The 26,634-nt window shown below is 37.2% G+C and overlaps 1 protein-coding gene across 5 annotated transcripts in view; it reads right to left on the bottom strand.

The window, feature by feature from the left end:
* The window catches only part of LOC128679414 (uncharacterized), a 115,547-nt gene that overhangs the window by 19,258 nt on the left and 69,655 nt on the right, over window positions 1-26,634 (bottom strand). For all 5 annotated transcript variants that reach the window (XM_053761653.1, XM_053761648.2, XM_053761651.2 and 2 more), the window contains 13 exons: window positions 24,705-24,915; window positions 22,793-22,909; window positions 22,344-22,511; window positions 21,438-21,605; window positions 20,772-20,897; window positions 19,224-19,431; window positions 18,381-18,543; window positions 17,578-17,723; window positions 16,829-16,919; window positions 9,655-9,877; window positions 8,994-9,189; window positions 749-891; window positions 117-300 (listed from right to left, as the gene is read on the bottom strand). In XM_053761653.1, the coding sequence (XP_053617628.1) occupies window positions 117-300; window positions 749-891; window positions 8,994-9,189; window positions 9,655-9,877; window positions 16,829-16,919; window positions 17,578-17,723; window positions 18,381-18,543; window positions 19,224-19,431; window positions 20,772-20,897; window positions 21,438-21,605; window positions 22,344-22,511; window positions 22,793-22,909; window positions 24,705-24,915 (2,144 nt within the window). The remainder of the gene's footprint in view (window positions 1-116; window positions 301-748; window positions 892-8,993; window positions 9,190-9,654; window positions 9,878-16,828; window positions 16,920-17,577; window positions 17,724-18,380; window positions 18,544-19,223; window positions 19,432-20,771; window positions 20,898-21,437; window positions 21,606-22,343; window positions 22,512-22,792; window positions 22,910-24,704; window positions 24,916-26,634) is intronic.

Below are 26,634 nucleotides of genomic sequence, written 5' to 3'. Positions count from 1 at the left end.
TTTGTATACCAATCATTACAAAACTTTCAAAAACGGTAATTGTCTTATTAAAATTTATTCAATAGTAGCGACGCCCACAGCGGCATCGTGGAGACAAAATAATTGACGAAACTTACGAAATTCCTCCATTAAAGGCCTTTTGTCGTCAGCAGCTAGGTCGTGCCACTTGGGGGGCAGGTGCCTGAGCCGCTTGGCGCGCACCCGGGGCCCGGGACACGTGGCCACGGGACACCGCGTGTAGCGCGACCGCACACAGCGACAGTGGCATGGCTCGCACACGCGGGCCCCCACGGACTCCTCCTGGAAGTCAAATATATACTTGGATACTGTGTTGTGGCTATGTATTGAAATAGTCTCGAAGATTTTTACTTTTTTTTTTGTTTGTAACGAATATATTAAAAAAAAAACTACTGGCTCGGTTTGGATGAAATTTGACACAAAAATAGACGAAACGATCACGAGTAACATAGGCTTTTTATAGGTTTTCCCGAGTGAAGTTACTTAATGTAACTGAAAACACATAACCGAAAACGAAAGTGATTTGGTATGGTTATAATATTGCATTATTGATTTGTGAAGATTTGTAATTGTTTATTTTTTTGTTTCATTTATCAGATTATATCGTAATTTTTGCTGTAAATCTTCCTAAAACAATAAAATGAAACGTTAGTGTGCCACAAGGTTATATTCTAGGACCTTCTTTATTATAATGACATGGAACACTAAATAGGAAACTGGCAGGCATTACCTTGAGTCCGTAATGTACTGCTCTCGACCTGGACACAGTTCTCGTCGCTCCAGGCATGTTGCACACGGCACAGGTCGTTGTTGCCGTTACTGTAACTGTAGGTGTCGCTGTACTGGAGGGGGTGCCCACTCTTTCAGTCACCGCTGCGGGCAAACGAAACGAACATTTTAAAGTTTTGAACATGGGTAAGATACCTCTGTGGCTTAATGCTTCGGAGGTCCCGGGTTCGAACCCCGATCAGTTAAAGATGGAAAATGAACTTTTCCAAAATGACTTGGGCCTTCTAAACGAAATACATGAACAATAAGATATATGTATTATCGTTGAGTCAGTATCCCATAACACAAGTATCGAATTTACTTTGGGGCTAACTCAATCTGTGTGACTATTGCATGGGTTTTTATTCGACGGTGACGTCACAGATGTCGACTTCAAATGAGTTGAAAAAAGTTGCATGATGTTTACATAATTGGCTTTATTATCTCAAAGTTCGCAAGCTTTTATCATAATATACTAATATCCCACAACACCAACATAACTCTTAATGGTAAGACAGAGTTTATCAATTGAATTGTTTCTAGCAGTGCACCCATAAATAAGCAGCTCAGCATTAACAGAGATTGGCGCGAAACAGTCTCTGTAATATTCACGCCGCCATTTGCAAAGCAAAGCAGATTACCGCTTGTTACGAATGAGTTCTTACATTATTAATACTATCAGCCGTATCGCGTGTTAAATGTAGTTTTTCACTGCTTCATTTTCTTTTAATCAGAATTATATTATTTTTATCCTTCAATTGACAAGATGTAACTTCAACAAATATTAAAATTACCATTCAATTAACATTTTTTAAATAAGACTTCCGAGACGACGGTTCGAAAACAAATTTAAAATATCTAATAAAATATAGACAAAAAACAATAATTTAAGTAAATCTTTATCTTCTTTTAAAAATCTTATTTCATTAAATACATACTGGTATTCACAACAGATCATGATCTCAATTTTTAGAAAAGTCTATTTTACATTTTGACTTATTTTTTTTTTTTAATAATCTTATTCACCAAACGCCGTAGATTTGTATTTCAAAGTCGATGCTCAAATGCTAAACGATACGTAACGCGATACGAAACACACCGAAAACTACCGAAGCACAATTGAGTTAGACAAATGAAACTCCCGGGTGCAAAGGTAAACTTTATGAATCAGAGCTCAAATCATCTTAACTGCAAACTGCAGCCGTGCTCAATAATTAATAGGATTGTGCTCACTGATTAGCGACTAGCCAGGAGGGATGCGGGAACCGAGATCTGTGGGCCGTTGTACACATTATATTTACTGGAGTAAATAAAAAAAAATTGACACTAATAATTAATAAAATATAATTGACGGTAATGGCATTTCTTCTCAGCAGTGGTCGTTCCGAAATGGTCGCTTTGGTAAAAATCATATAATTTAGAATATAACGTGAAAAAGTGCCTGTGAAGGCCTAATTTCTGAATAAATGTTTTGATTTGGTAAATCGAATATAGTTTAGTTATTATGCCAATTTCACATTAACTTCTGTTAACGTCTTATTATCTCGTTGTTATTGCACCCGGTTCCGCCCGCAGCGTTGATCTGAGCGCACCCCCAGTTGGTTCTTTCACCACAGAGCGTCGGAGCCCAGTGTCCGCTTATCTAAATTTTTTCACAACATCCATAATAGTCATAAAATAAATCAAGAAATATCCAGATCAAATCAGTGAGAACTCGATTTGCTCAGACACACAATGCTGCCAGTAATTAGCGCTGGTTCTGCGCAAACGTTTACCTTCCAAGGACCCTGGAGGTAAGACACGGTACTAGAAGAGTTCCGTGGTTGATATCAATCAGGATATCAATAAAATACAAAGACACGATCTCAATAACTATATTAAGAATATTCTGCTTTGTAACTGGCGATTATTTCATCTCTGAATGTTTGAACTAAGAAATGTTATACCCTAACACTCCAGCCTAACACCTAACGTCTAAAGAACTGGTTCACTATCGCCAAAGACAACTATCTAATTAAAAGTCACCACGATTTTTCTGTAAAATGTTAAAATTAGCGCCTTGCGGGTTGGGCGCCAAAGCATTTACATAATCTCAAAAGTGCCACTCCAACTGAACTAGACTGGCCACTTCTAGTACAAATGTGTCAGAGTTGAGCACTGTCGATTAATCCCCAAATTACAGATATTTGCACAAGCTCTAATTGGATACGGCGGACGGCGAAAATTGCGCTCGACAACGCTGAAATACCATGTTGAAATCCCGAAAATACACTTATTCCCTCAATTATCAAGTGTATTTGCATTTTATTACTCAAGCAATTAATATTTTATCGATAATTAATTTTGAATATTTAATCATGTTGTTTTAATGGAGTTAATTTATGTTAAATCAATATATTCGCGTAATTTAAATATTAACGATGATATTTTAGTACCACGTTGGGCGCCAAAATTTTTAATATAAACATAGTGATACAATAACTCGGAGAGAGGCTTATTTAATATTTGTGACTTTGATAAGAGTTAAATAGGCCAGCCAATAAATAAATAAGCGCGATTAATGCCCAGATCAACTGTAAATACAATTATAAAATAATAGACATAATAAACTGCCTTTTTAAATTAATCATTGGGGGTTGGTAACAACTTAAAGTTTTAAAGTTCGGCTTATTTCTGCGAGTTCGTAGAACACGAAAAATTAATAAACGTGAAACAACTAAATGTCGATACCAATAGAAAAATCTCAAATATTATCCACACAGAAAAATTGTCAAGTTAAACCGAACGTCCAACCAATTTCGACAATCTGCGAAAACCTACCATACCAATAGAAAAATCTCAAATATTATCCACACAGAAAAATTGTCAAGTTAAACCGAACGTGCAACCAATTTCGACAATCTGCGAAAACCGTCCTTTAAACCAGCTAACACTACCGCCAAACAGTTTGCCAAACTTTGTGCGGATTCGACATACATTGGCGTTTTGGCATTGCAGTAAATAAAAACTCTCATACAAACTTCGCAATGTTCACACGTTCGCATCTGAGTTCGGCGATGGTGTGTAGCCGACATTAGGAATAACGTGACACGAGTATTCTATTTGTCTGTTCAGCAGAGCGTGACGATTTAACGAGTACGTGTATGTACGTGCTTGTTGAACAAATAGAGGGACATCTTGCAGATTAAATCCCTTTTTGGAACCGTAGAACTAGTTATAAAAATAATAGTATATATTTGTACTGTATGTTTGGTTTGCAGATTGTGGCACTTGTGAAATTTATGTTTTATTCGTTATTTAAATTTTTATCTATATAGGTAATTAAGACCAGAAGAATCAAGTAACATATAGGTAATGAAGAACACGAAAACTATTGCCGCGAAAATTGTTTCGGTTTTCTTCTATCGTAAAATACAATTAAGACGAAACGAGATTTCAGACGAGCACTGAATAAAAATAAACTTAAGTAGCTGACTGCTGATATTCAGTAATTAATAGACACATAAAAAATAAGAAGAATATAGTAGAGATCCCACAAAAATTCGAGAATCTTCCAGCTTAATAAAAATCAACAGAACGATTGCAGTAACATCCTCATCGAAACACACATAAAATCCACTAAATACTCTCCTGTACAACCATAGTACAACGATCAGTTAATCCGGGTTCGCGCTTTGCTATTCCGTGTGTGTCGTCGGTGGGATTACGTGGGACACGTCACACGTGTCATACGGGATCAGCGTGCAATATCAAGAAAGAGTAATTAATTTAATGTTTTTGTCTATGGTCACCATCGACACAAAAATGGTGCCTTCTTCGGTACCTTTGCTTTAATTTTTTTCAACAATTTTTTCTTTTAATTTTTGTATATGATAGTTTACTAAAACATTAGAACTTTATTGTTCTTTTAAGTTCTTTCAACTTTAAAGTTCTGACCCGCCCGCAAGAGACAAAGACGTGATTCTATATCAAACTAAGTGGGTTTTGAATAATAAAACAGAGAATATAACAAACGCTAGCAAAAAAGTCGTATTAAGCTTGATTCCGTCTGTTCTCGGATATATTTTCCCTTCGGATTCGAACGGGTGTCCCCTGAGACTATTAAGCAAATAACCGCCGGCACCGTCCGACCAACAATATTCATTTGACAAACCCGCAGAGGGGCCGCTTTCTGTAAGATAAAAATAAAAATGTCTTTTATAAAAGACTTGTTAAACAGACAAGATATTTATGTTCTATAAAAAATTCTATATCCTTTACATATGCAATGTGAACAGACTGTGTAACTACACGTTGCACTAGTGATAAAAGCTTATTTTTTGAACTAATAAAAAAATACAATAACTTCGACACTTTAGTCACTAAAGTTCGTATATTTCAAATTAAAAGCAGTAAAAGTAATAGTTTGTAATTATTTTAAACTCTGGGCACGCATCAACACATTTAAAAGTACTTTACAAGCATCAAGTTGTTGGATACGTGTCAACAATGAACGTAATAGCCAAGTAACGAAATTTATTATATTTAAATTTGAAATTTAGTAAAAACTTAAAACGTTTGTAACATAGGATAAGTCTGTCGTTGCTCTGTTCCTATATTTTATATAAATGTTTTCTTTATGCCACTAAATTTATCAAATAAACAAACGTGTGAACCAGCCATAAGTTAACACCTCTCTTTTACGTCGAGAGTTTCTATTTTACCTGCCTTTCAGCATAAACTCTGCTTGCCACTCGAGGGACGTCTTTTGTGTCCACTTTACAGATGTTTAAACACCCGCTACGAAAACACTGATACATTATTTAATTTAGGAGAAGATTGTCCAAACAAAGGTAAAAAGCAAGAATTCCTTTAAAGAGACCGTCGTAATTTTTGTCACTGAATTTAAAATTAAGATATTCCTATTCCTAAGTGAGATATTGAATGTAAAAAAACATGGAAACCATATTCGAATCACAACACATTCGAATTTATTTTTTAAAGTTACAATCTTCATTTTTTCTAACGGCCAACACTGATCCAAAGTTTTTATTTAGAACAAAAAAAAATTTTAAACAAAAAAGAAAAAAGTTAACGAGGCATTGCTTCCAAAATCAAATGGTTTTTTCATCAGTGGCCAGTGCTGTTTCCGGGCAATTTTTTTAAACTTTCAGCAAAAACCGCAAGCCAGTTAACACCTACCTCAATTACTGGTTGGCAAAATGTTAACGAGGTTTGCTCAATGTCCGGACAAGTTTGCACAGCGTGTTTGAAGTGCTCGTTGTTAATTGGCGTCCGATGGGAGCCGGGAATTGAAATAACTAACCGTACATGACAGATAGGGTTTTATTTATCTTCTATAGGTGATATAGTTTCATCGACGTAGGTATATTCAATTTGCCCTGTAGGTATGCTATTTTTAGACAGATTTTTTTTCTGATTGAACACGAAATCTTTATTTAGTAAGACCGAAAAGGAGTCAAAACCAATTCTACCAATTGTATAAACGGATATCAGATGGTAAATCATCTGATATCCGTTTATAAACGATAAATATTTGGTACAGGTATAAGGAAAAATAAAATTGGCGCCCAACGTGGTGTTATCCAAAGTATCTTTTGGTAAAATTTGTCACAGTTTTCTTAATACAAATCTGACACATAAACTAACATATTTTGGATCTTTAAACATCTGAATAGAAAATATTTTAATTTTTATTTATTTATAAACCACATAAGTAACACAAAAGTTGAAAAATTTAATATCTCAAGTAAATTAGAAGATAGTATAAAAGAATCAGGAAGATAGTATAAATTAATCAGTTAACATATTTTAGCAAAACACTGTTTTGATAAAAGTTTACCATTTATAAAACCCATGTCAACGTTCAATACAATCGGCAAAGTAAACACGAAAACAGACTGGAATCAGAATTCATAATTCGAATCGGGACGGGGTATATAAGGATTGGGACGTCCGACCGCGCGTTAGTCGGCGGGCGATCGCTCAGCGATGCTGTCGTTGTACCGCGCGTGGCTTGGGCCCAGTCCGTGCGTGGCTCGGCCCGCGCCGCCCCCCGGGGCCCACAGACCTGTGCCACGACGTGCCAAAGCTCCATCGCCTCCAGCATCACCACCCCCTCCTTCACCATCATCGACAACATCCAGCGAATTAGACGTCGAACGCATAGAAGAGGCTGAACCGAAAAGACCAACTAACACAGTTTTGGACATCGCGTCTTGCGACGGTCCAGTGCGATTCAGTCGCGTTTTAAACGTCGCCTGGCAAGAAAATTCTTCGCAACGCTCATGGCCGTGTCGCCACCGAAAGTCCAATCAAGCGAAGACGTCTTTACACTACTATCCATGCAAAACTTGCGGTTCGAAGTTCCCGTCTTATTACTTCGTCCACAAGCACAGGAAGCGGTGCCACGCTGAGGAGGTGGCTTCAGGGGAACACGAACCGGAGCCTTCGACATCCAATGCCACGAATTAAAGATTTAAATTTTTGAGTTTTAAATGAAATTGACTTTAAATTTTCAAGATATGTAGTGTTTTTCTGTGCAACTAAAAATGTGAAAACCTCGGATGGACCGTATGCTTTCTATCCAGTGTTTTTATTAATAATTAAGGATTTATATCCATGAGAGGATGTAGCAAAATGAAACATATCAGTATTATGCGTGATCGGACGAGCTTTGTAGGTTAAATAATTTCAATTGTAAGTTGTTATAATAAATATTTAAGTATTTTAATAGTGTTTCTATTTATCTCTCATTATTTAGCAAATTAAATTATAACATACGCACTATTTTTTGTATCTGATTAAATTTACAACTGTAACATTTGGATTATAAAAATAGGTAAAACATTAATAAAATGATGCGATTCTGGCACGATAGGGACAACACTGTTTTTATATGAGTTTCTTTCTGAATGTCTTCTTTGCAGGTGGTCGTACCGTAATGCCAGTAGTTTGTAGCTTTGAGAAATACAATATAATTTAAAATTTGACATGAAAAACTGCATATGAAGGTCTAATATCTGAATGCTTTGACATTGACTAATTACATTCAATCATAATATAAAATCGGTGTGGGAAAATATGAAAATGTACCAAACTAGCGAATATTTTTATTAATGAATTACTACAATAACATTTTGGAAATAAATAATCATACAATAAAGTATTGTTGTCACAAAAACTTAGTTAAACAAATAATCCTACTAATGTTATAAATGCGAAAGTTTGTGAGTATGTTTGTTATTCTTTCACGTAAAATCATCACCAATTGTTATGAAATTTGGTACACGGGTAGAAACCTGGAATAACACATGGGACACTTTTTATTGTTAGGATATATTTATTTCCCACGGGAACGAAACCCCGGAGCGCAGTTAGTATCATCATATTTACTATATAAACATATTCTAACTTCACTGAACTGTGTTTTTAAAGACTTGATAGTTCAATCGAATTAATTTTATCTCTTTTAGTCTTATGTCGACGTACACTATTTCCAATGGAGATAACTCTTAAGAAGCGGTCGGTGGTGGCGTAATGGTTAAGATCCACGCTTGAGGATCGAAAGCTCCCAGGTTCTAATCCTACTCGTGCCACATGTGTTTGTATACTAACCTGACTCATGTATAGTAGTTTTCATTGATCACCATTAGTGAGGAAACACTTGTGTGTAAAATGGAGAAGGCAATGGCAAACTACTCCATGCCAAGCCACTTAATGCCAAGAAAGTTGTTACGTGTGTTTCATTCCACGTAATGACCACGACCCTCAGTCATGAGGAATACGAATATGAAGAAAGAAGATAACTCTTTAACTAGTTATTAATTAATTAATTCATCCATATTACGGCGATAATCCAAGCATTAATGTTTATGGGAGCGAGTAATATGCTAGAAAAAAATTACCGATTGCCCTTTGATTCACTGTTCAACTACAAATTACAGATTTACGTAACATCAGTTTTCGCCAAACAGTAAAATTCAAAATAAAAATCGCATCAACTTTACATGACTGTCACAAAAGTGACTCAGTTATTATATTTATTGATTTTGAATAAATATAAGCGGACTTTGCTCACTACAAACGAAAATTAACAAGGACAGTGCTTGTTAGATTGCGACTGTGCATAAAAAGTATTTCAAGTGTGTGCTGCAGCTATAAAGAATCCTAATCGAAAACAAAAGAAGTTTATCTAAAGTACTTACCAGCTTCGGGAGTCGGCGGCGGCTGCGTGGGCGTCGGCGGCTGGGCCGGCTGCGGCGTCGGCGGCGCGCTCCCACTGCTGGGCGTGGACAACGTCGCTGTTGTCACCACGACCGCCGTCGCCGACGACACGACTGAGGCCGATGTTGTCACCGGAGTTGACGTTTGTGTTGTTATGGTTATCGTTGTTGTTGTAGGCTGGGGAAAAATACTTTGTTTGAACTATGTTCCCAAGCTATTACCGTGAAAGTCTTCCAGTCGACCGAATAACTGAAAGGACCTATGAAGAATTTAACGCGTGAAAAATATTTTTTGATACCAAACCAAATAGCTTACGGCAAAAATGTCATTTTTGCCACAAGCTTTTGTTATCGTCAGAGACATGGCATTTAATGCCTGACAAAAAACCCATGTCCATCCGTGCTGTAAACAGTTGAAGAGTTCCCTCGTTTGGAGCCGATCCAGGCTGGAGCATCAGGTCATGCTTATCATAATAATGTATTGTCACGAAAACTGAAGCGACGTGGGAAATTTCAACTCTGTAGTTCAACTGGAAGTAGGAGAAATCTAACTTATAAGAATTTGATTACAGACAACGGAACAGGTGAAAATAAGTAAAAAACTTGTAAAAATCAATAGGTCAAGTGTGACTAAGACGATTACCTGCTTAGTACTGGCGGTAACTGTCTGGTCGGGCGCCGGCGACGCCGGCAGCGGCGTGTCTTCAAGCGGCGTGGGCGCGGGCAGCGGCGCGGGCGACGTCGCGGGCGCAGGGCTCGACGCTGCCGGCGCGCTGCTGCTTGAGGTGCTCGTAACCGGCGCTGGCGGCGCCGATGAAGCCGGCGGCGGCGACGGAGGCAGCGGAGGAGTTCGGATGAGCTCCGATCTGGAAATAAAGTTTCTATTTAAGTATATTTAGGTATTATTTCGATTGGAAGTCCTTTGTTTACTAATATATTAAATGCTTATAAGTTATAACGTCCATTTGGTCATGATGGAAAATTATCTTTTTCTGATTGGCCCGGGTCTTGGATGTTTATCTATATATGTATTTGTTATAAAACATAGTATCGTTGAGTTAGTATCCCATAACACAAGTCTCGAACTTACTTTGGGGCTAGCTCAATCTGTGTGATTTGTCCTAATATATTTATTTATTTGAGTAACCATCTGTAAGGATATTATAATAAATATGTAAAATACAATAAAAATAAATGTTGTAAATAATGTAAACATGATACAAAGATGAGCCAATGAGGAATGGAAGAAAAAACACATGCGTTTTTTCAGTATTGAATTAATGAATTTATTTATTTCCGACAATTTACAGTCCAAAGTCCTGTATTGACATGCAACAAAATACAATTTCAAAAAACACTAATTTCTGTATGCGCAAAAGCTCACGACCCCAATGTGACGCATAAAATAGGCTCAAAAAATATATACCTACTTAAAAATAATGTAGTTTGTAACCTTCTGGCTGATAAGCTCTATCCCTCAGAGTGTGTCAAAATCTCCAGTACATCACATTGCCCAGTAAGTACATCACACTGTCCAGTATATCACATTGTCCATCACATCACATTGTCCATCACATCACATTGTCCAGCACATCACATTGTCCAGTATGTCAAAATTACCAGCTTTGAAAGTTCAAATACCAATACACATATTGTATTTAAGTAGGTACTCATTTCATAGCGAGTTTCTTACAAAACTTGTAAATAGAGAATAACAAAAATGATCAAACTACAGCTATTTATTTATAAGTTAAGTTCTTAAGTTCCAAAACTACTCAAATCCTCGCCTACTGTCAACAGGGAGGTGTAACCTCACCCCCCTCCCCTCTCATAGTAAACATAATTAAACCAGCGCCGCATACTTTTAATTAGTACTCATTACTAGAGGCAAAAGATGTGGTGTGTATGTCCCGCCCTATAATAGAGCTACTCCGTTACCTCGTCTTTTCATTGTCGTACGAAGCAACAAAGAGACATGTAAACTTGGCTTGGACACATACACAAAGCCTTGGTAACTGGCCTCAATAGCATTCCCAAGGAGAGTTGTCGTCAAAATTTTATCACAGTCGAATCTTCAAGATTTTAAGACTTATTTTGCTGACCCCAGGCTTGGTGGCGTCACAGCCTCGAATGCGATAAGTAGCACGCGACAATGAAGTAAGTTGAGACTTGAATATTGCTATATCATCAACAATAAAAGCGTTAAAATGCTGATGAACGGACTGATAAAAATACCAGTTAGCGATTTAAACTTTTAATTCTCGGCTGCCAGTTATTTGATTATCATTAAAATCTGGCCAATTAATAAAGCGGAGGGGTGGTAATTACCCCGTGGCTCCCCCCTTCGGGAGGGGAGTGTGTTTGAAGTGTCGGGACCGGTAAACATGAGAGTTGAATTAATCCTTGCTTTTTACGGAACAAATGAAAACATTAAACAATTAATGCTAAAAAGAGTATTTTAAAAAATTACACATCCATAACCATAAACTAAATAAATAAATAATAAAAATAAACCACTTTATTTTTACTTTGTTTATATAATGATTACTCGTGAATTCAAAATCTTAATAAATTAAATTCGAAATGTATTTGTTACTGAGCCAAGGAACTTATTTATAAATGGTACGGAGACAAAAATTATATTCATTTGGTCATTTCGTTCATAAAAATGCAAAAACTCATGACGTTAGCCTATTATTATATTTTTTAATATTCTTGTGTACGTAATACAGAGAAAAAGAATTATAAAGTACAAAATTTGTAACAGACGTGTAATAAAAAAATCACTTTCATAAATGTACTTAAAATTACCACCGCAGTTGGTATTTCCATAATAAAAATTCAAAAAAATCAAAATATAATCCCATTAAAAGGTTACCGAAATCTTCTTGTGTGTTTAACTTCAAACTAATGTTTAACTTCACTCGGCGTTATGAGCAAGCTGAAGAATAACTCGATTTTTCATCTACAAATTAATCGTTTAAAATTCATACTTTTTCTCGGATCTTCCCGTCCTATTCCGAACTGTCTAAAAAAAGAAACGGGTTTCTTATTTAAAAGTAACTTTTGTTTCTTTATGATTTAATACGGAGTATAGCTATGGCTAACACGTCACAATGTTTGGCTGCATCTCATTGTGAAAATATTGGATAGTGAAACCTGAATGGAAACTCGCACTAAGGATCTATCGGATCAATTTAAATCCTTTTCATTCAAATACGATGTTTTACTTAGTGCTACTGAGCAGACAATAGGTATGCGCTGTATATGAATAAATTAAAATATCTCAAACACGACGCCTTACAAGTTTTTAACTTAAAAAAACAATTTTGAATGTATAAGAAAATTGCAGTAGTAAAAAAACCACATTAAAAGAGAAAAAAGCATCGCAAGTCGATTGTCATACAAAAAATCGAAAATGCCAAGAACCAATGTATTATTTATTCCCTTTGCGAACTCCCCGGGGACAACCGCTAATATAGATCCGAATAATAATGTTTGTTTGTGCGTATGTTGACAATTACTCCCGTGATTATTTGAGGAGGAATGCGGAGGGAATACCGATATATCGATTTGTCGATAAATTAAGATAAATAAATTCAAACATTCGCATTGCGTTAAAATGAAAGCAATAAATATATTTTTTGGCTAAGAATTAAACGTGTGTATATTTACTTTGGTTATTTACACCAGTCTGTCGATTTGTCAATATCAAACCAAAAGATTGGCCGAATGGTTTTTTTTTTACAATTTTGCTGTCTGATTTAAGTTGTATTTATTACTGTAATTTCCGGTGATGCTTACTATTGCCATTAGTAGTTTAGTACTTAAATTTTTAATACCTAATCTTTTTAAACAGTCTGTATTTAAAATAATCAAAACCATGAGTCAAACATTTTTTTTAATCCTTATTATCCTACTAAAATTATAAATGCGAACATTTATGAGGATGTTTGTTTGTTTGTATGTATGTATGTATGTATGTATCAATCAAACATAAAAACATCCTCATAAACTTTCGCATTATATTATAATATTAGCAGGATATAATAAGGACACTTTCTTACTCTTTCACGTGAAATCTACTGGACGGATTGTTATGAAATTTGATGCACGGGTAGAATATAACCTGGAATAGCACATAGGGTACTCTTTATCTTCTTTATTTTTTAAATAAGGATCTAAATAATGTCGAAGATCGAGCAAAGTGGAGTAGAAAAAGTAGGAATGCTATGCTATGCCTGGGCTTCGACGCTTAGATGAGAGAAAGAGAAATTAATAAGAGAAACTTCATCGACACGTGCCCCTCCCTACCGTGTATCGGCACTACATTCCGCCCTTGTTTAGATTTTTGTGCAAACAGCGAGCAATCTTTCTAATTGGCTTAATTAAAAGCGATCGAGATGGCGCTGTGTGTACACGGAATGAAAAATGTTCGATAGCGAGCTCTTGGTTGGCAAACTGCTATATCGCATAGTTCCGCCTCGCGGCTTCGCCCGGAAAACATTTTAAGATGAAAAATAAAATGTTCCCCTACATATATTTTAGTCAAGAACGTATAATATCCTAGGGATCCTAAGACCTAAAATGGATTGACTGATTGGTTAGATGGAGAGAAGAATATTTTAAATGTCTATTAGGCGTTTTAGGGGTCTGCATGTGGATCTGTAGGTACATAAAAATACAGATCTACCACAAACAAATTAAAAATATAAAATCCCTCCAATCGTTACGTTCATCTGTCACCGCCTTACCGCCCATTGTTAATGAACCTTGGAAGACCGAAACAAAATGATTTTAACTATAATTAGTATTTTTTTTTAAAACGCAAATCAAACTGCGTTCACAAACCGATCCCCTTGGAAAATATATGAATGATACCAGCTGGTATCATGCAGCTGCATAAAACTCTTCGCGATGGCTCACTCATCACTTAGCTGTACAAATACAGAATTTAAAAAGAAAGTCGCGATGAAACATTGAGAGATTCTGAATAATTCATGTTAGCGGCGGCCATATTGGCATTTTGATATTAATTGAATTAAAAAAAGTTATATTGAAAAGTAAGCTGTTTAAGTTTTGACTATAACGGAATTTATTTTTTATGACGTGTGTCAAAAACCCATAGTTGATTTCGTGTTTATGAATTTATGTATTACATCACTGACATTTATAATATAAGGCATGAATTCTATAATAAAAAAAAATGTTTTATAACTTTTTTGATTTAATATGTACAGTAATTGTTTTTAATGTATTATTGCTTTATTTCAATAATATGGTTTGAATCTATATTCAAACCATGTTATTGAAAAGAATTTTGGAAAAAGGTTGATAGTTCCGAAATTGTTCCTTACAAATTTACACGCAATTTTTCTTTATAATATTAGTGTAGACTTATCTGATAAGTATAATAATCTACACTCGTATAATATAAAGAGGAATAGCGTGTAAATTTGTAAGGAGCAATTTCGGGACTAATCAACCCATTTCCAAAATTCTTTCGCCAGTAGCACAGATAATATAATACTTCCAGTACCAGTGCACTACCCGACCAACTTATATAGACCTCCGATTTTATACAAATATAAAACTTTATATCCGCTTATGGGAGCAAAAGGGGCTTGCGGGGGATCAAGATAGGCTGGTGTGGGTTCCTGAGACGTGGGATTCGAAAAATTCAATTTCCTAACTGTGAATTTAGTACAGAATGCAAGAAAATGACAGAGTACTTTTTATCCCGATATTCTCAGACGAGCGAAGCTCCGGGACGCAGCTAGTCAGCACGTTCACGTTCACGTTTTTTAATTCTATCAATTCCAGAAAATTACAAATCAATCTAGAGAGTTAGATATAACGTCCCAATTTTTATAATAAATATTGAAAACGTAAAAATTCTCGGAGGGGTAAGGGAGGGTAAGGGGTTGAATTATTAACAAGTAGCCTTGCGCCGTGTTGACACGGGCTAATTAAAACATTCCATTGGGTTACCTCGTTTCTATTATATTTTTGCTCTTTGGAGAATATCATTACTATTTTTAAATTAATTATATTACATTTGTATACGACAAATAAGCATCAAATTCAAATTCAAATCATTTATTCAGAAATTAGACCTTCACAGGCACTTTTTCTCGTCAATTTTTATATTTATAGTTATTTCTCACAAGCTACAAACTACTGGCATTTCGGAACGACCACTGCTGAGAAGAAATGCCGAAAGAAACTCATTTGAACAGTGTTGGTTCCTACCATGCCAGATCGACTTACCATTATTGTTTCTTAATTTTTTTTTTTTTCTAATAATGTACATAATGTACATAGTCAAAAGATATTATGACGACCTCGGTGGCGCAGTGGTAAAGTGCTTGACCCTGAACCGAAAGGTCCCGGGTTCGGTCATGATGGAAAATGATCTTTTTCTGATTTGCCCGGGTCTTGGATGTTTATCTATATATGTATTTGTCATAAAATATAGTATCGTTGAGTTAGTATCCCATAACACAAGTCTCGAACTTACTTTGGGGCTAGCTCAATCTGTGTAATTTTGTTAATATTTATTTATTTATATCAAAACAGGTTGTGATTGTGTTCCGAGTGCAGATTATAATAATGACCAACTTTTTCACAAGCCTAATTAGTGTCCCTTTCCCATACCAACAGTTCTCAAACTGTTTTTGCAGATGAACCCTAAGAAGAAGGCATGGAATTAGTACCATGGAAGTACTTCTAAGTACTAATTACTAAGTAATTAAGTAAGCAGTACTAAGTACTAATTACTAATAAAAAATTACTAAGTTCTAATTCAATGGAAGATGGCTAAGAATTTGACGGAGACCTAAATCAAAACTTTATTTATTAGGTATCATAGGAGTACGTACTATTATAATATAAATGTGTCATCCATCATTACGTTTTAGCTTTTTTTTTTACACTTTTTGAATAGAAATTTTGTGAACGGAAAATTTTACGAGGAAACTGAAATAATATTAAAACATTATTACACCACTAACGCCATCTGTTCAAAAATTATTGAGTGAACCAAATGGTGGCTCCGGTCAGTGAATAACTAACCTAACCTAACCATTTCTATTGTAATTCAGACGTCTTCGACTAGATGGCGTTAATTTTATTTTTGCATAAGAATTCCTGGTACGGAACTTCAATCCAGATTTGCCTGCCAATATTCAATAAATGAGGCACGCGACCATTGCTTGTTTTTCTTTGCATTTATACAAAACTCTCGTACAAACAAAGCCATATAATTTACTTCCCGTCCGAACCTGTTTGACTTTGGCGATAATTTACATCTAGCTTAATATGCTAAGGTTTTTGTATAGTTTTTTAACATACATATATGACATTCCACTAGAAAGAGTCATGCCCCATAGCTCCGTCGTCCCCCGTCACGTTGACGTCCGACGCAGAACAACGTAAACATAGAATGGAGTTTCGATTTACGTCAACGAACGTCTAATCTCCATACAATTACTGTGTTCACAACGCAAGGTTATCTATATTTCTGTAATCAGCCACTCAAAAACTAGTCAGCTAAAAAAACACATACAACAAACCATACAAAGATGCCGTTGCCCGTGGAAAGACACGTACATCAATATGCTAAGCCATATGTAACCCAGAACCCTTAAAAAATATCAACATATCACACTTGAATATTGGAAAGTTAGAAATTTTACTAGATTTTCGAAAAATCTTTAAAAATAATGTACTGGTTACCCAGGAACCTAGAACTCCGCGGATTATAGAACAACACTAGTATATGAACAAACAACAAACAGTAAGTGAATGTTTCGTACCTGGCAGGCGTGGCGGGCTGGCCGAGCGGGCACACGACCACCACTCCGTCCTCCGCACCCGGCTCCTTCTCCACCTGCCTCGCCGCGGACCCTGGGACACAGACACGTCGTTATACACAAGATAGATAAATTCTTTATTTATGTGCATCAACTGATGCATATATATAAATTCATTACAATACTAATATTTTTGTCAAAAGAAATATACAAAAAAAAAATTAAAGACACAAGGCGGACTTATCGCTAAAGCGATCGATAAAGTGAGCGTGAAGCGATGGTAGTACCGTGATGAAGTCGCCCATAGAAAGGTCTCAGGTTCAAATCCTACTTGTGCCACATACATTCATAGATCACCACTTGCTTGCGGTGAAGGAGAACATCGTGAGGAAACCTGCACACTTGTTGACTATTACGTTTATTAATACGTATGAACTACTCATCACTATGGCTATACGCCATCAAAATCTTGGCACTTTAGGCAAAGGCGACTTGAATTAAATATGATACCAATGTAAACAATTTACACACTCGAAAAATAAACTTTATTGTTCTAATTAAGTATTTATCTTATGTAAATAAGAATATAATAACACGGATCACGTTAAGATCACTACATAGTATAAAACAAAGTCGCTTCCCGCTATCTGTCCCTATGTATGCTTAGATCTTTAAAACCACGCAACGGATTTTGATGCGGGTTTTTTTTATCAGTTAGTGTAATTCCCGAGGAAGATTTATGTGTATAATACCTTGCGATCGCTGCAGCCGGGTGGTGACGCCCTGCGACAGCTCGGGCTCCGGCGCCGGCCGCGGCGGGTTGCGGTTGGAGCGCCGCTGCCGAGGCTTGCGCAGCAGCTGCTTGTAATTCTCTGCCTTCTTCGATAGATAGTAAAACCTGTGCGGGGATCATTGCCTAATTATTTGTTTGCTCTGTGACCCAATATTTACACAATTCAAAAAAAGAATCTAGAAACTTAAAACGTTAATCTTCTTCACTCCACGTGAATCGATAATAAAAAAAATAGCCTTATGTTACTCCTTAATGTTTCGACAATATCTGTTTCGAATTTCATAAAAATTGGTCCAGTAGTTTTGTGTTTATTCATTACATACCAAAAACAAAAATACAAATCTTTAAAATATTAGTATGGATTAGATATGAATTTTTGTTTGTAAATAGAAGAAATTGAAAAAAATTAATGATATCTAGTGTTAGTATCGGGATGCGTCTTCTTATCAGAAACAGCTGAAGCTCACCTAACACAGTCGATTATACACAGTAGTAAAGCTTTTTGAGAAATCCTACTAAAATTATAATTGCGAAGCTCGTGAGAATGTATGTGTGTATGCTTGTTACTCTTTCACGCAAAATCTACTAGACAGATTGTTATGAAATTTAGTACACGGGTAGAATATAACCTGAATTAACACATAGGGTACTTTTTATCCCCAAATTCCCAAGGGAGTGTAGTCCCAGGGCGCAATTTGAAAATTTTACATGAAAAGGTGCCTGTGAATTTTTTGGTTAAGACAGTGAGCAGCAACGACTCACCGCACGCAGTCGGGCACAGTCTTGCGCGGCAGGAAGGAGGCGATCTGGCCGAAGTTCTTGGGGTGCTGCAGGTACTTGTCCCGGAACAGTTCCCGCTCAGCCGCCGACCACGTGTTGCGCAGCGCCCGCTCCTTGTGCTCCGACTCCATGTCCGTGCAGCGCCCTGCAATATACACCCTTGTTATTATTCACATTTACGAGATGTATTCGCGACGGGAACGGAACATTATAGCCAATAACGAACGTAAATGAAGAGTGAAAAAAATCCATATCACCTCTTTACAGCCTGATTTTATAGCCTGGTTTTAGCTAATACGAACAAAAATTTCTGAATTGAGATCACAGACTTATTTCATTAAAAATATATCTATACTATTATTATAAAGAGGTAAGCGTTTGTGAGTATGTATATTTGAGGCGAGTAATCTCCGAAACTATCGAACCGATTTCAAAAATTCTTTCATCATTATAAAGGTACATTATCCAAGATTGCTATAGGCTATATTTTATTTCAAAATTCCTACGGGAGCGAAGCCCCGGGCAACATCTAGTATACATATAAAACGACATTTAAATATAAAAATGAAAACACGTTACCGTTAGTCAAATGTTACGGCTAAATAAACATGTATCTTTCCTTTGTCTGTGACATAAATAACAAAGATTATTGACCTTAGATTAAGAGTATTTTCAGGAAAACCATTCTTTACATAGACAAGTATTACGTGAAATCGAATGTGATCCAACTCACCGGTTGCTAATAACAAATACATTTTTTCTACGTAAGTAATAAATTACGTCACTATATGAGCCATGCCCCATTGGTCAGTCTGTTTGACTCACGATTGGTGTCGACGTAGAGAGGACGGCGGTCCCTCGGGTCCCTGAGCAGCGGCGGCACCACCGTCAGCGAGCGCATCTTCTTGTCCTCGTGCTCCTGCTCGTGCAGCCCGTCCGCGATCTCCTCCAGCTCCGCCTCCGACTTCACGCGCGCTCCGAGCCGGTTGAACCGCTCGCGCTCTTCCCGCTGCTTCCTCAGCTCCGGGAACACCTGGGTGGGCGTGGGGCAAGCGGCCTACGTTACTACATTTTGTTTTCATGAATATTTAAAGGCTTATGTTATTAGATATATTAGTGAAAAAATTACTGTGATAATGACAATGCTTTCAAAGAAAAAATCTCACATTTTTGGAATCGTCCAAACGCTCTATACTAAATGTCATAAATTAGTAAAATGTTTAAAGGAAACTACATTTGTTCGACAGCTTCATGAAATATTACGTTTGGGGTAATCACTTCTTAATAAAATTGTTACAACATTTTATAATATTTTCTGTAGGAAATTTTTGTAAATGCCTATTTTTTCTTACTAAATACTTTAAAAGGATACATATTGTGTACCGTTGTATTTAGCTAAATAAATAATTATATGTATGTATTTTATAAAGAAAACTTCAAGACCTTGTTTGCCAACATTCAGAAAAATATTAGATGTAATAATTTCTGCTTCCACATAAACCTAATTTGTTTTGTTCAGATATTTTCCATTAGTGACCTGACAGCTATTTTTCTTTGCGTGTCGATTGAAAATTTAAAATGTTACACCATTGGATAGATACAGTAAATAAATAAATATAGTAGGACAAATCACACAGATTGAGCTATCCCCAAAGTAAGTTCTAAACTTGTGTGGGATACTAACTCAACGATACTATAACAAATATATATATAGAGAAACATCCAAGACCCGGACCAATCAGAAAAAGATCATTTTCCATCATGACCCGACCGGGGATCGAACCCGGGACCTCTCGGTTCAGTGGCAAGCACTTTACCACTGCGCCACCGGTCATCATGTGCCCAACTTTTTTTAACTTGTTTAGCTTTTTATTGGTGAGGACCTTTTAGTTTACCTTTTATTTTAATTTACTTGTAAATAAATGTAGCTGTTGAACTTGCTGTTAAAATAAAACATTAAATACTAATAATAAAATCCGGGGAAAAAAATACTATAACTCTATTCATCTTGAACTGACACAAGAGGTAAAGAACAAAAAATCATTATTTCTCGCTATTTCCTTGTTAATTTTGTGTTTTAGTTTAGTTGTTTTATGGAGTAATATCGCTTGCTTAAAATTTTCTCCTTTTTTTGTTTACCTTTTGTATCAGTCCATGTCGAATTCAGTATAATTATGATTCTGCACGTATAGATACATTTGCCAAAATTGTGTGTGAAGCTGAGGCCGTACCTACTCAAAAAATATATATGAGTCGGCAAAAGTATGTCCGCGCCTGACGGCGAGATTTTTTATAATATCTATTCCTTTTAAAACATTATAATTAAAGTGAATTAGGAATATGTTGATTGGTCAATGAAGCTAAGTAGCGCACCTTCTCGAAGAAGTCCCTGTTGCGTGCGTCGCGCGCGCGGCGCTTGAGGCCGGCCTCCGCGCGCTCGGCGCGCCGCGCCCACTCCGCCGCGCGCCGCGAGTACGCCTCCGCCAGCAGCTCTTCGCGCTGTTATTATATTTCATCATTCATCGTTGTTCCACCGCTCCACACTCCGCTGTCACTCGAATGTGACCCCTTAAGCGAGTTGTAACGCCCTGGGCTTCGCTCCCGTGAGAATTTCGGGATCAAAAGGTCAATTCCAGGTTATATTCTGCCTGTGTACTGAATTTTATGACAATCCGTCCAATAGATTTTGCGTGAAAGAATAACAAAGTTACACGCCACATCCTAACAAACTTTTACATTTGTTTAAAATCTGTCTCAGTGAAATAAATAAATCTAAACTAACATTATAAATGCGAACATCTGTCTGTTCCGCTTGCCAACTAAACCCTACTAGTAAATTCTGATAGAATTTGGTATGCATATACCATATAGTTTAAGAACCCCAGTCAAACATAGGCTACTTTTTCCACAGATCAACCAAATGACTATAATGATGAGATATATTTTATATGAAAATCACATCTGTTCCGCGTTTGCAGACACTCACACGGGCGAAACCGCAGTCAAAAGCTATTTTTCTACATTCCTACAATATCTCACCATCTCAGCCTCCTGTTTCAACCGTCGTATGTGTTGCGCGAGTTTGTTACGGAAGGTTCGATGTTTACGGATGTTCTCGTGGTACAACTCCGTGTCCTGCGGCTGGTTGTACAACGGACACGTCACCGGCGGACCCAGGTGCGATAACACGCCGTGCGCGGACAACGCCTGGAATAAATAATAGCTAGCATAAGATTATACAATCCTATTATCATCAACTAAATTTATATAGAAAATTAACTGGAAGTTAAACATAAAATATAGAAAAAAAAGGCATCTGACATTTTTCGTTACTGATACGTTTAAAAATTAAATTCTAATATTTAACATTAAAAATAAACTTTTAAAATGGAATTCATCGAAATGCTGCACAGACCCTAGTATGAGTTTTAAAAAATCTTCCATTCCGAATAAAAAGTAAAATACAATGTTGCCAGTCGTCAATTACTTCACACTGAACCTTCACATCAGTATTAAGGCGGGAAAAAAATCCCAACCTTACCTATATTTTTTTAATTTTAACTGTGAAACACGCGTGAAAATCTCGGATTTGAATCCATTCCTTTCGAACCTAATTTCCGAAATGCTAGAGGAGAACAATGGCACAGTGTTTAATACGCTCGTCTTGTGACAGTGACGGTTAAGTCACTCTCACAATGGTCCGTTAATGGATGGGTGATCAAAAATGTATTATTTGAAACTCCTAAGTGCTTCGGAAGGCACATTAAGCCGTTAGTCCCGGTTGTATTTGCAATCGTAAAAACCACCCAATCCGCAATGAGCCCGCGTTGTGGTTCATGGCCCATACTCCTTATTCAGGCCAGTTTATTATTTAGGCCAGTGCCCCAGCAGTGGAGACGTTTAAATGGCTGTTGGGTGATGATGACGATGAGTTCTACTGCCTACCTTTTTCCTATTATCCTTATAGACGCTCTGCGCAAGACTCCTGTGCCTGGGCACCGCCTCCTCAGGCTCCTCCTCCTGCGATGGCTTCGACGCTGATTGCTCCAACTCTTTCTGCTTGTTTTTGAGCTTCGTCAGCATCGTTTCCGATAACGCCATCTCTCTATCCACCTGGAAGATGAAATAATACAAGTTATTAGTTGTTAACATTTACGATTTCTGTCAATGTCACATTGGCATTGACTTATTAAAAGCGCGTATGGTCTAAACATAGGATTTTAGGATGTGTTGACATGCAGCGGTTTTGTCACACAGCGCAAGCGCACGAGGAACTCCTACTTTCGCGGCAGCCTTCGTCTCCGACGCAGCAGACAAACGGTAGACCGCGTAAAGTGGAAAAGAGAAAGCAGACAGGACTCGTTCAGGTGAAAAGTAGTGGTATTTCTTCTTACCTTAGATATTTGCTGTAAGAGGTCATCCTTGGTGGTTCTGAAGCTCTGGTCTTCGACGGTGGACTCCGAGGGGGGGTTGGGGGAGAGATCCACCGTGTTGTACGTGTTCACCGGCTCCTGGAAGCGAGACAGGTTATATATAATAAACGCTATAAGATCAAATAAATATAAAACTTAACAATTAGGAGATTTGTTCAAAAAGAAATTACATTCGCATTGCAACATTCAAACATTCGTCTACAGTCATAGAGCAACACGTTTCTTCAAAACCAGCACGAAAGACACGTGTTGCTCTATGGCTATTGGCTACAGTCAAATAAATAAAAGGTTATGTCCCAGAGTGCGAGTTTTCGATTCGATCTCGATCTCGTTTACGTTTTGCAGCCAACCAATCGCATGTGTTGTGGTGTCTCGTGATAAGTCACTTGTCACTATCAAACATAAATGGACCGAGTTTGAATTGGAGCCTCGCATTAAGCGCTCAGAAAATATGTATGTCCTTAAAACGGACCTTTTCTGAACGATTTATTGTACCACACGCCTCTCCCACATCATAGAAGCAGATTCAGTGTAACTGGAATTTGTGAGAGGCCTATGTACAATCGTACAGGTCTTAGTGCGAGAATTTGTCGCTAAGTTAACGCAGATCTCCGTGGGCAAAACAACAATGACGCCTGGTGGGAAACAGGTGGAGTTACTTCGACCCTCGGTCGGCGTTAACGTACTCTTAAATAATTTCTTAATGTTTATTTGCACCCTGCCCAAAAAGTTATTATATCTCTGAATCATCTCGACTGGAACAAAACGCGCTATCTAGCCCACATGTTTATCAATTTCTTTTATTTATTAGCGAATAATAGAAAGAACATCTCAACAAAATTATTATTTATGCTAGATAAAGGGTTTTAAAAGAAAGCGTTTTTATAGTTTTCTAGTATTTTGATCTTTTGCGATGGCACTTATGCGAACTAATTTCATATATATAAAATGTAGTCACTTTCTAATAAATAAAAGAATAAAAAATGATGGTGGCGCTAGTGTGCTTGTAATAAAGTTAAACACTCGCACTATGACCTCCACTTTGATAGACAAAACGATAACATTGAAAGCGATATATTCTCCAATCGTTCACTCACATCTCCGGGAAGACCAGGTCTGAGGGTTGTGCAGCCATTGGGAGATGCTCTACCAACGTTGGTAAGTGTGTACTATACGAACGCTGGTAGAGAATCAGCCACTGGCGACCTCTTGCGGCAGTCTTCTCTCTTGCGACATCTATACAGGAAATGTTAAAACTTACCTGGAGAAAATACTGAACATCAACAGACAATATAAAGGGAAATTCCTGTATTTTTTTAAGTGTCCTCATTTTCAGTATAAAACCCTGTTTATTAAATAACACTTGGTACGATTTTTATAGCATAGTATACGTGATTTCGATTTAGCAAGCGATTTTGCTGATGGTAAGCAAGTTATAGACACCAGCAATCCAATGAAAGTACTGACGAATTAACGTCGTTTTAATGACGCGATAGACATAATTCTTGAAAGTTTTTTGGGCTGCTTTTTTTATAGAATTCTAGACATAATCACTTCGCATCTGGCTTGATCCAGGTCCTAATGTGGACACCGCTGAAGGAAGTTTATTCCACAATTTTGTGCAGCAAAAAAAAAATACGTGAAAACGAACTGTGAAAACGAAATCAATCCCCATATTTGGCGCGTTCTGCGCCAAATATGGGGATTGTTGAAAATATGGAAATTCTACTAGATTATTACGTCGTAAGAATCCATTTTCTTTTTTGCCTTTGCAAGTCACTTGAAGGCATACTGCCATGACTTACGGCCAACCTGCTGTGTGTGCTGTACAAATAATAACCATGTAAATATGCTTTATGATGAATATGCTTACCCTAGTATCAACCCTAAGCGGTTGATGCAAAGGCAGCGCTGTATTCGAAGGGCGGTCGACTCCGAAACGTATCTTCTTGAAGGGGGGCGGGTCCGCCGGGGGAGGGTGCTGCGCCGGCGCCGGTATGTACGGGGTGAGGAGAGACACTCTCGCGCCCCCCCGGAACTCGCCCGCAGCGCTCCCCCCTCCGCCGCGCACGTATCCTCCATCCCTGGAAAACGGTAATGTAAAAATTTTAAGTTTCCAAAGGTGACAAATGAACTAACCTAACGCCGGCTCCACACTATCCGCGTTTGCTAAACTTTGGCGGATTCGGTATATACATTGCTGACTTTTCATTGCGGTAAATAAAAGCAGCTACACTAACTACGCAATGTTCATGTATTCGAGTCGGTATCTGTCCGACTTCGGCGATAGTGTGGAGCCTACATAAAATAAAACCAATAAAATATGTAAATATGTAAGACATTTTTACACAACCTTTTAACATCGCATCGTCAGAGAGATTTTGTTGCAAAATTCTGCTTTATTCCACTGATTAGAGTTGTCAAAGGTTTTTTTTTTTAATTCCATCGTTCGCAAAAACGATGATTTTGCCAACGTCAAGGGTGAGATTGACACGGAATATATAATGTTAATAATGATGATTTCAAATACACATGAAATGTCAAATTAATCAACTTATAGTACATATGTTGTAAATAAAAATTTTACAATTATAAACATTATAATTTAAGATGAAAGAGAAAATAATGTCAAATAGTGTCTGTCTCAATAAATGTCAATAATGTCATTTTTTGACGAGCTCTTGAGGAAAATCTGCGAGATGTGTGGGCGTCGTGTCTGCTCGATTAGTGACGCATCGTAATAATTGTGCCGATTTCCAAAAACAGAAATTAAGTCAGACATGTGCAAAAAGCTTTATTACGTTATCGCGGACAAACAAACGAACAGATAGACGTGGCGTGGGCGAGACATTCATCACGGTAAATCAAATATATCATCCGGCAAACGTCAAACTGTGAAGTTAAAAAAAGGTAGGTAATTAATTGGGTATTCAGAATTTTATATACCTACGGCGACCGGCAGTACATCACCGAGTGCCGCAGATGATGATGGCATTGCTGAACAGTTCGCCAAACTTTGACGTCGTCGTGTACATTGCTAATTTTTTATTGCGGTAACAGCCTTCATACAATCTACACAAAGTTGATTCGCTTCGGCATCTGTCTGAGTTTTGCGATACTACTTTGTCGTGTCGATGACAAAATCAACGCTCTATTGGGTGGTAAATACATTCTTGCCAGAACAAAGCCACTTCGATGGCTTCTTCGGAAGCAGTCAGGTTTGGGCACTCGGCACAGGTGAAGAGATGAGCCATCGATTGTGGGGAGAAGCCACAATCGCACATGTTCTGAGACTGGTCGAGCATACCCCCCCGCCTAGCCAGATTGTCTTTGCACCGGCCCAATTGGGTCCGCAATCTGTTTAGGGACTTCCACATGGGCCAGGGCTGATCATGGCCAGGCGGAAGTTTTCAAACACTATGTCGATTTTTTCATCGGTGGATGGCAAGATTATAATTAAATAATTAAATTTTTCGATACTGTGTAGCCAACATAACTTAGTACTTTTGTATTAAGCTAACCTTAAATATAAGCTGTAATTGTTTAGGATAAAAATTGCCTATAGATTTCATTCTCCTATCTCGTCCGTTTTGAGGTGAAAGAAGGACATACAAACACACTTTCACGTTTATAATAATATCATGTATTATTTTAATATATATGTATAAATGGTGTTCATATATATTATAGCATCATCTAAGTATTTTTTGTATCAAGAACGAGAATATCAAGTTGTTTCTAATGTATTCCACGTTACGAGTGCATAATATACCTACTATGCGACTATGCATGTCTAAGGAGAC

This window comes from Plodia interpunctella, chromosome 21, assembly GCF_027563975.2.
Source record: "Plodia interpunctella isolate USDA-ARS_2022_Savannah chromosome 21, ilPloInte3.2, whole genome shotgun sequence".
Lineage (NCBI taxonomy): Eukaryota > Metazoa > Arthropoda > Insecta > Lepidoptera > Pyralidae > Plodia > Plodia interpunctella.
The sequence above is the reverse complement of the archived record's forward strand: the minus strand, read 5'-3'. Positions and strand labels throughout refer to the sequence as shown.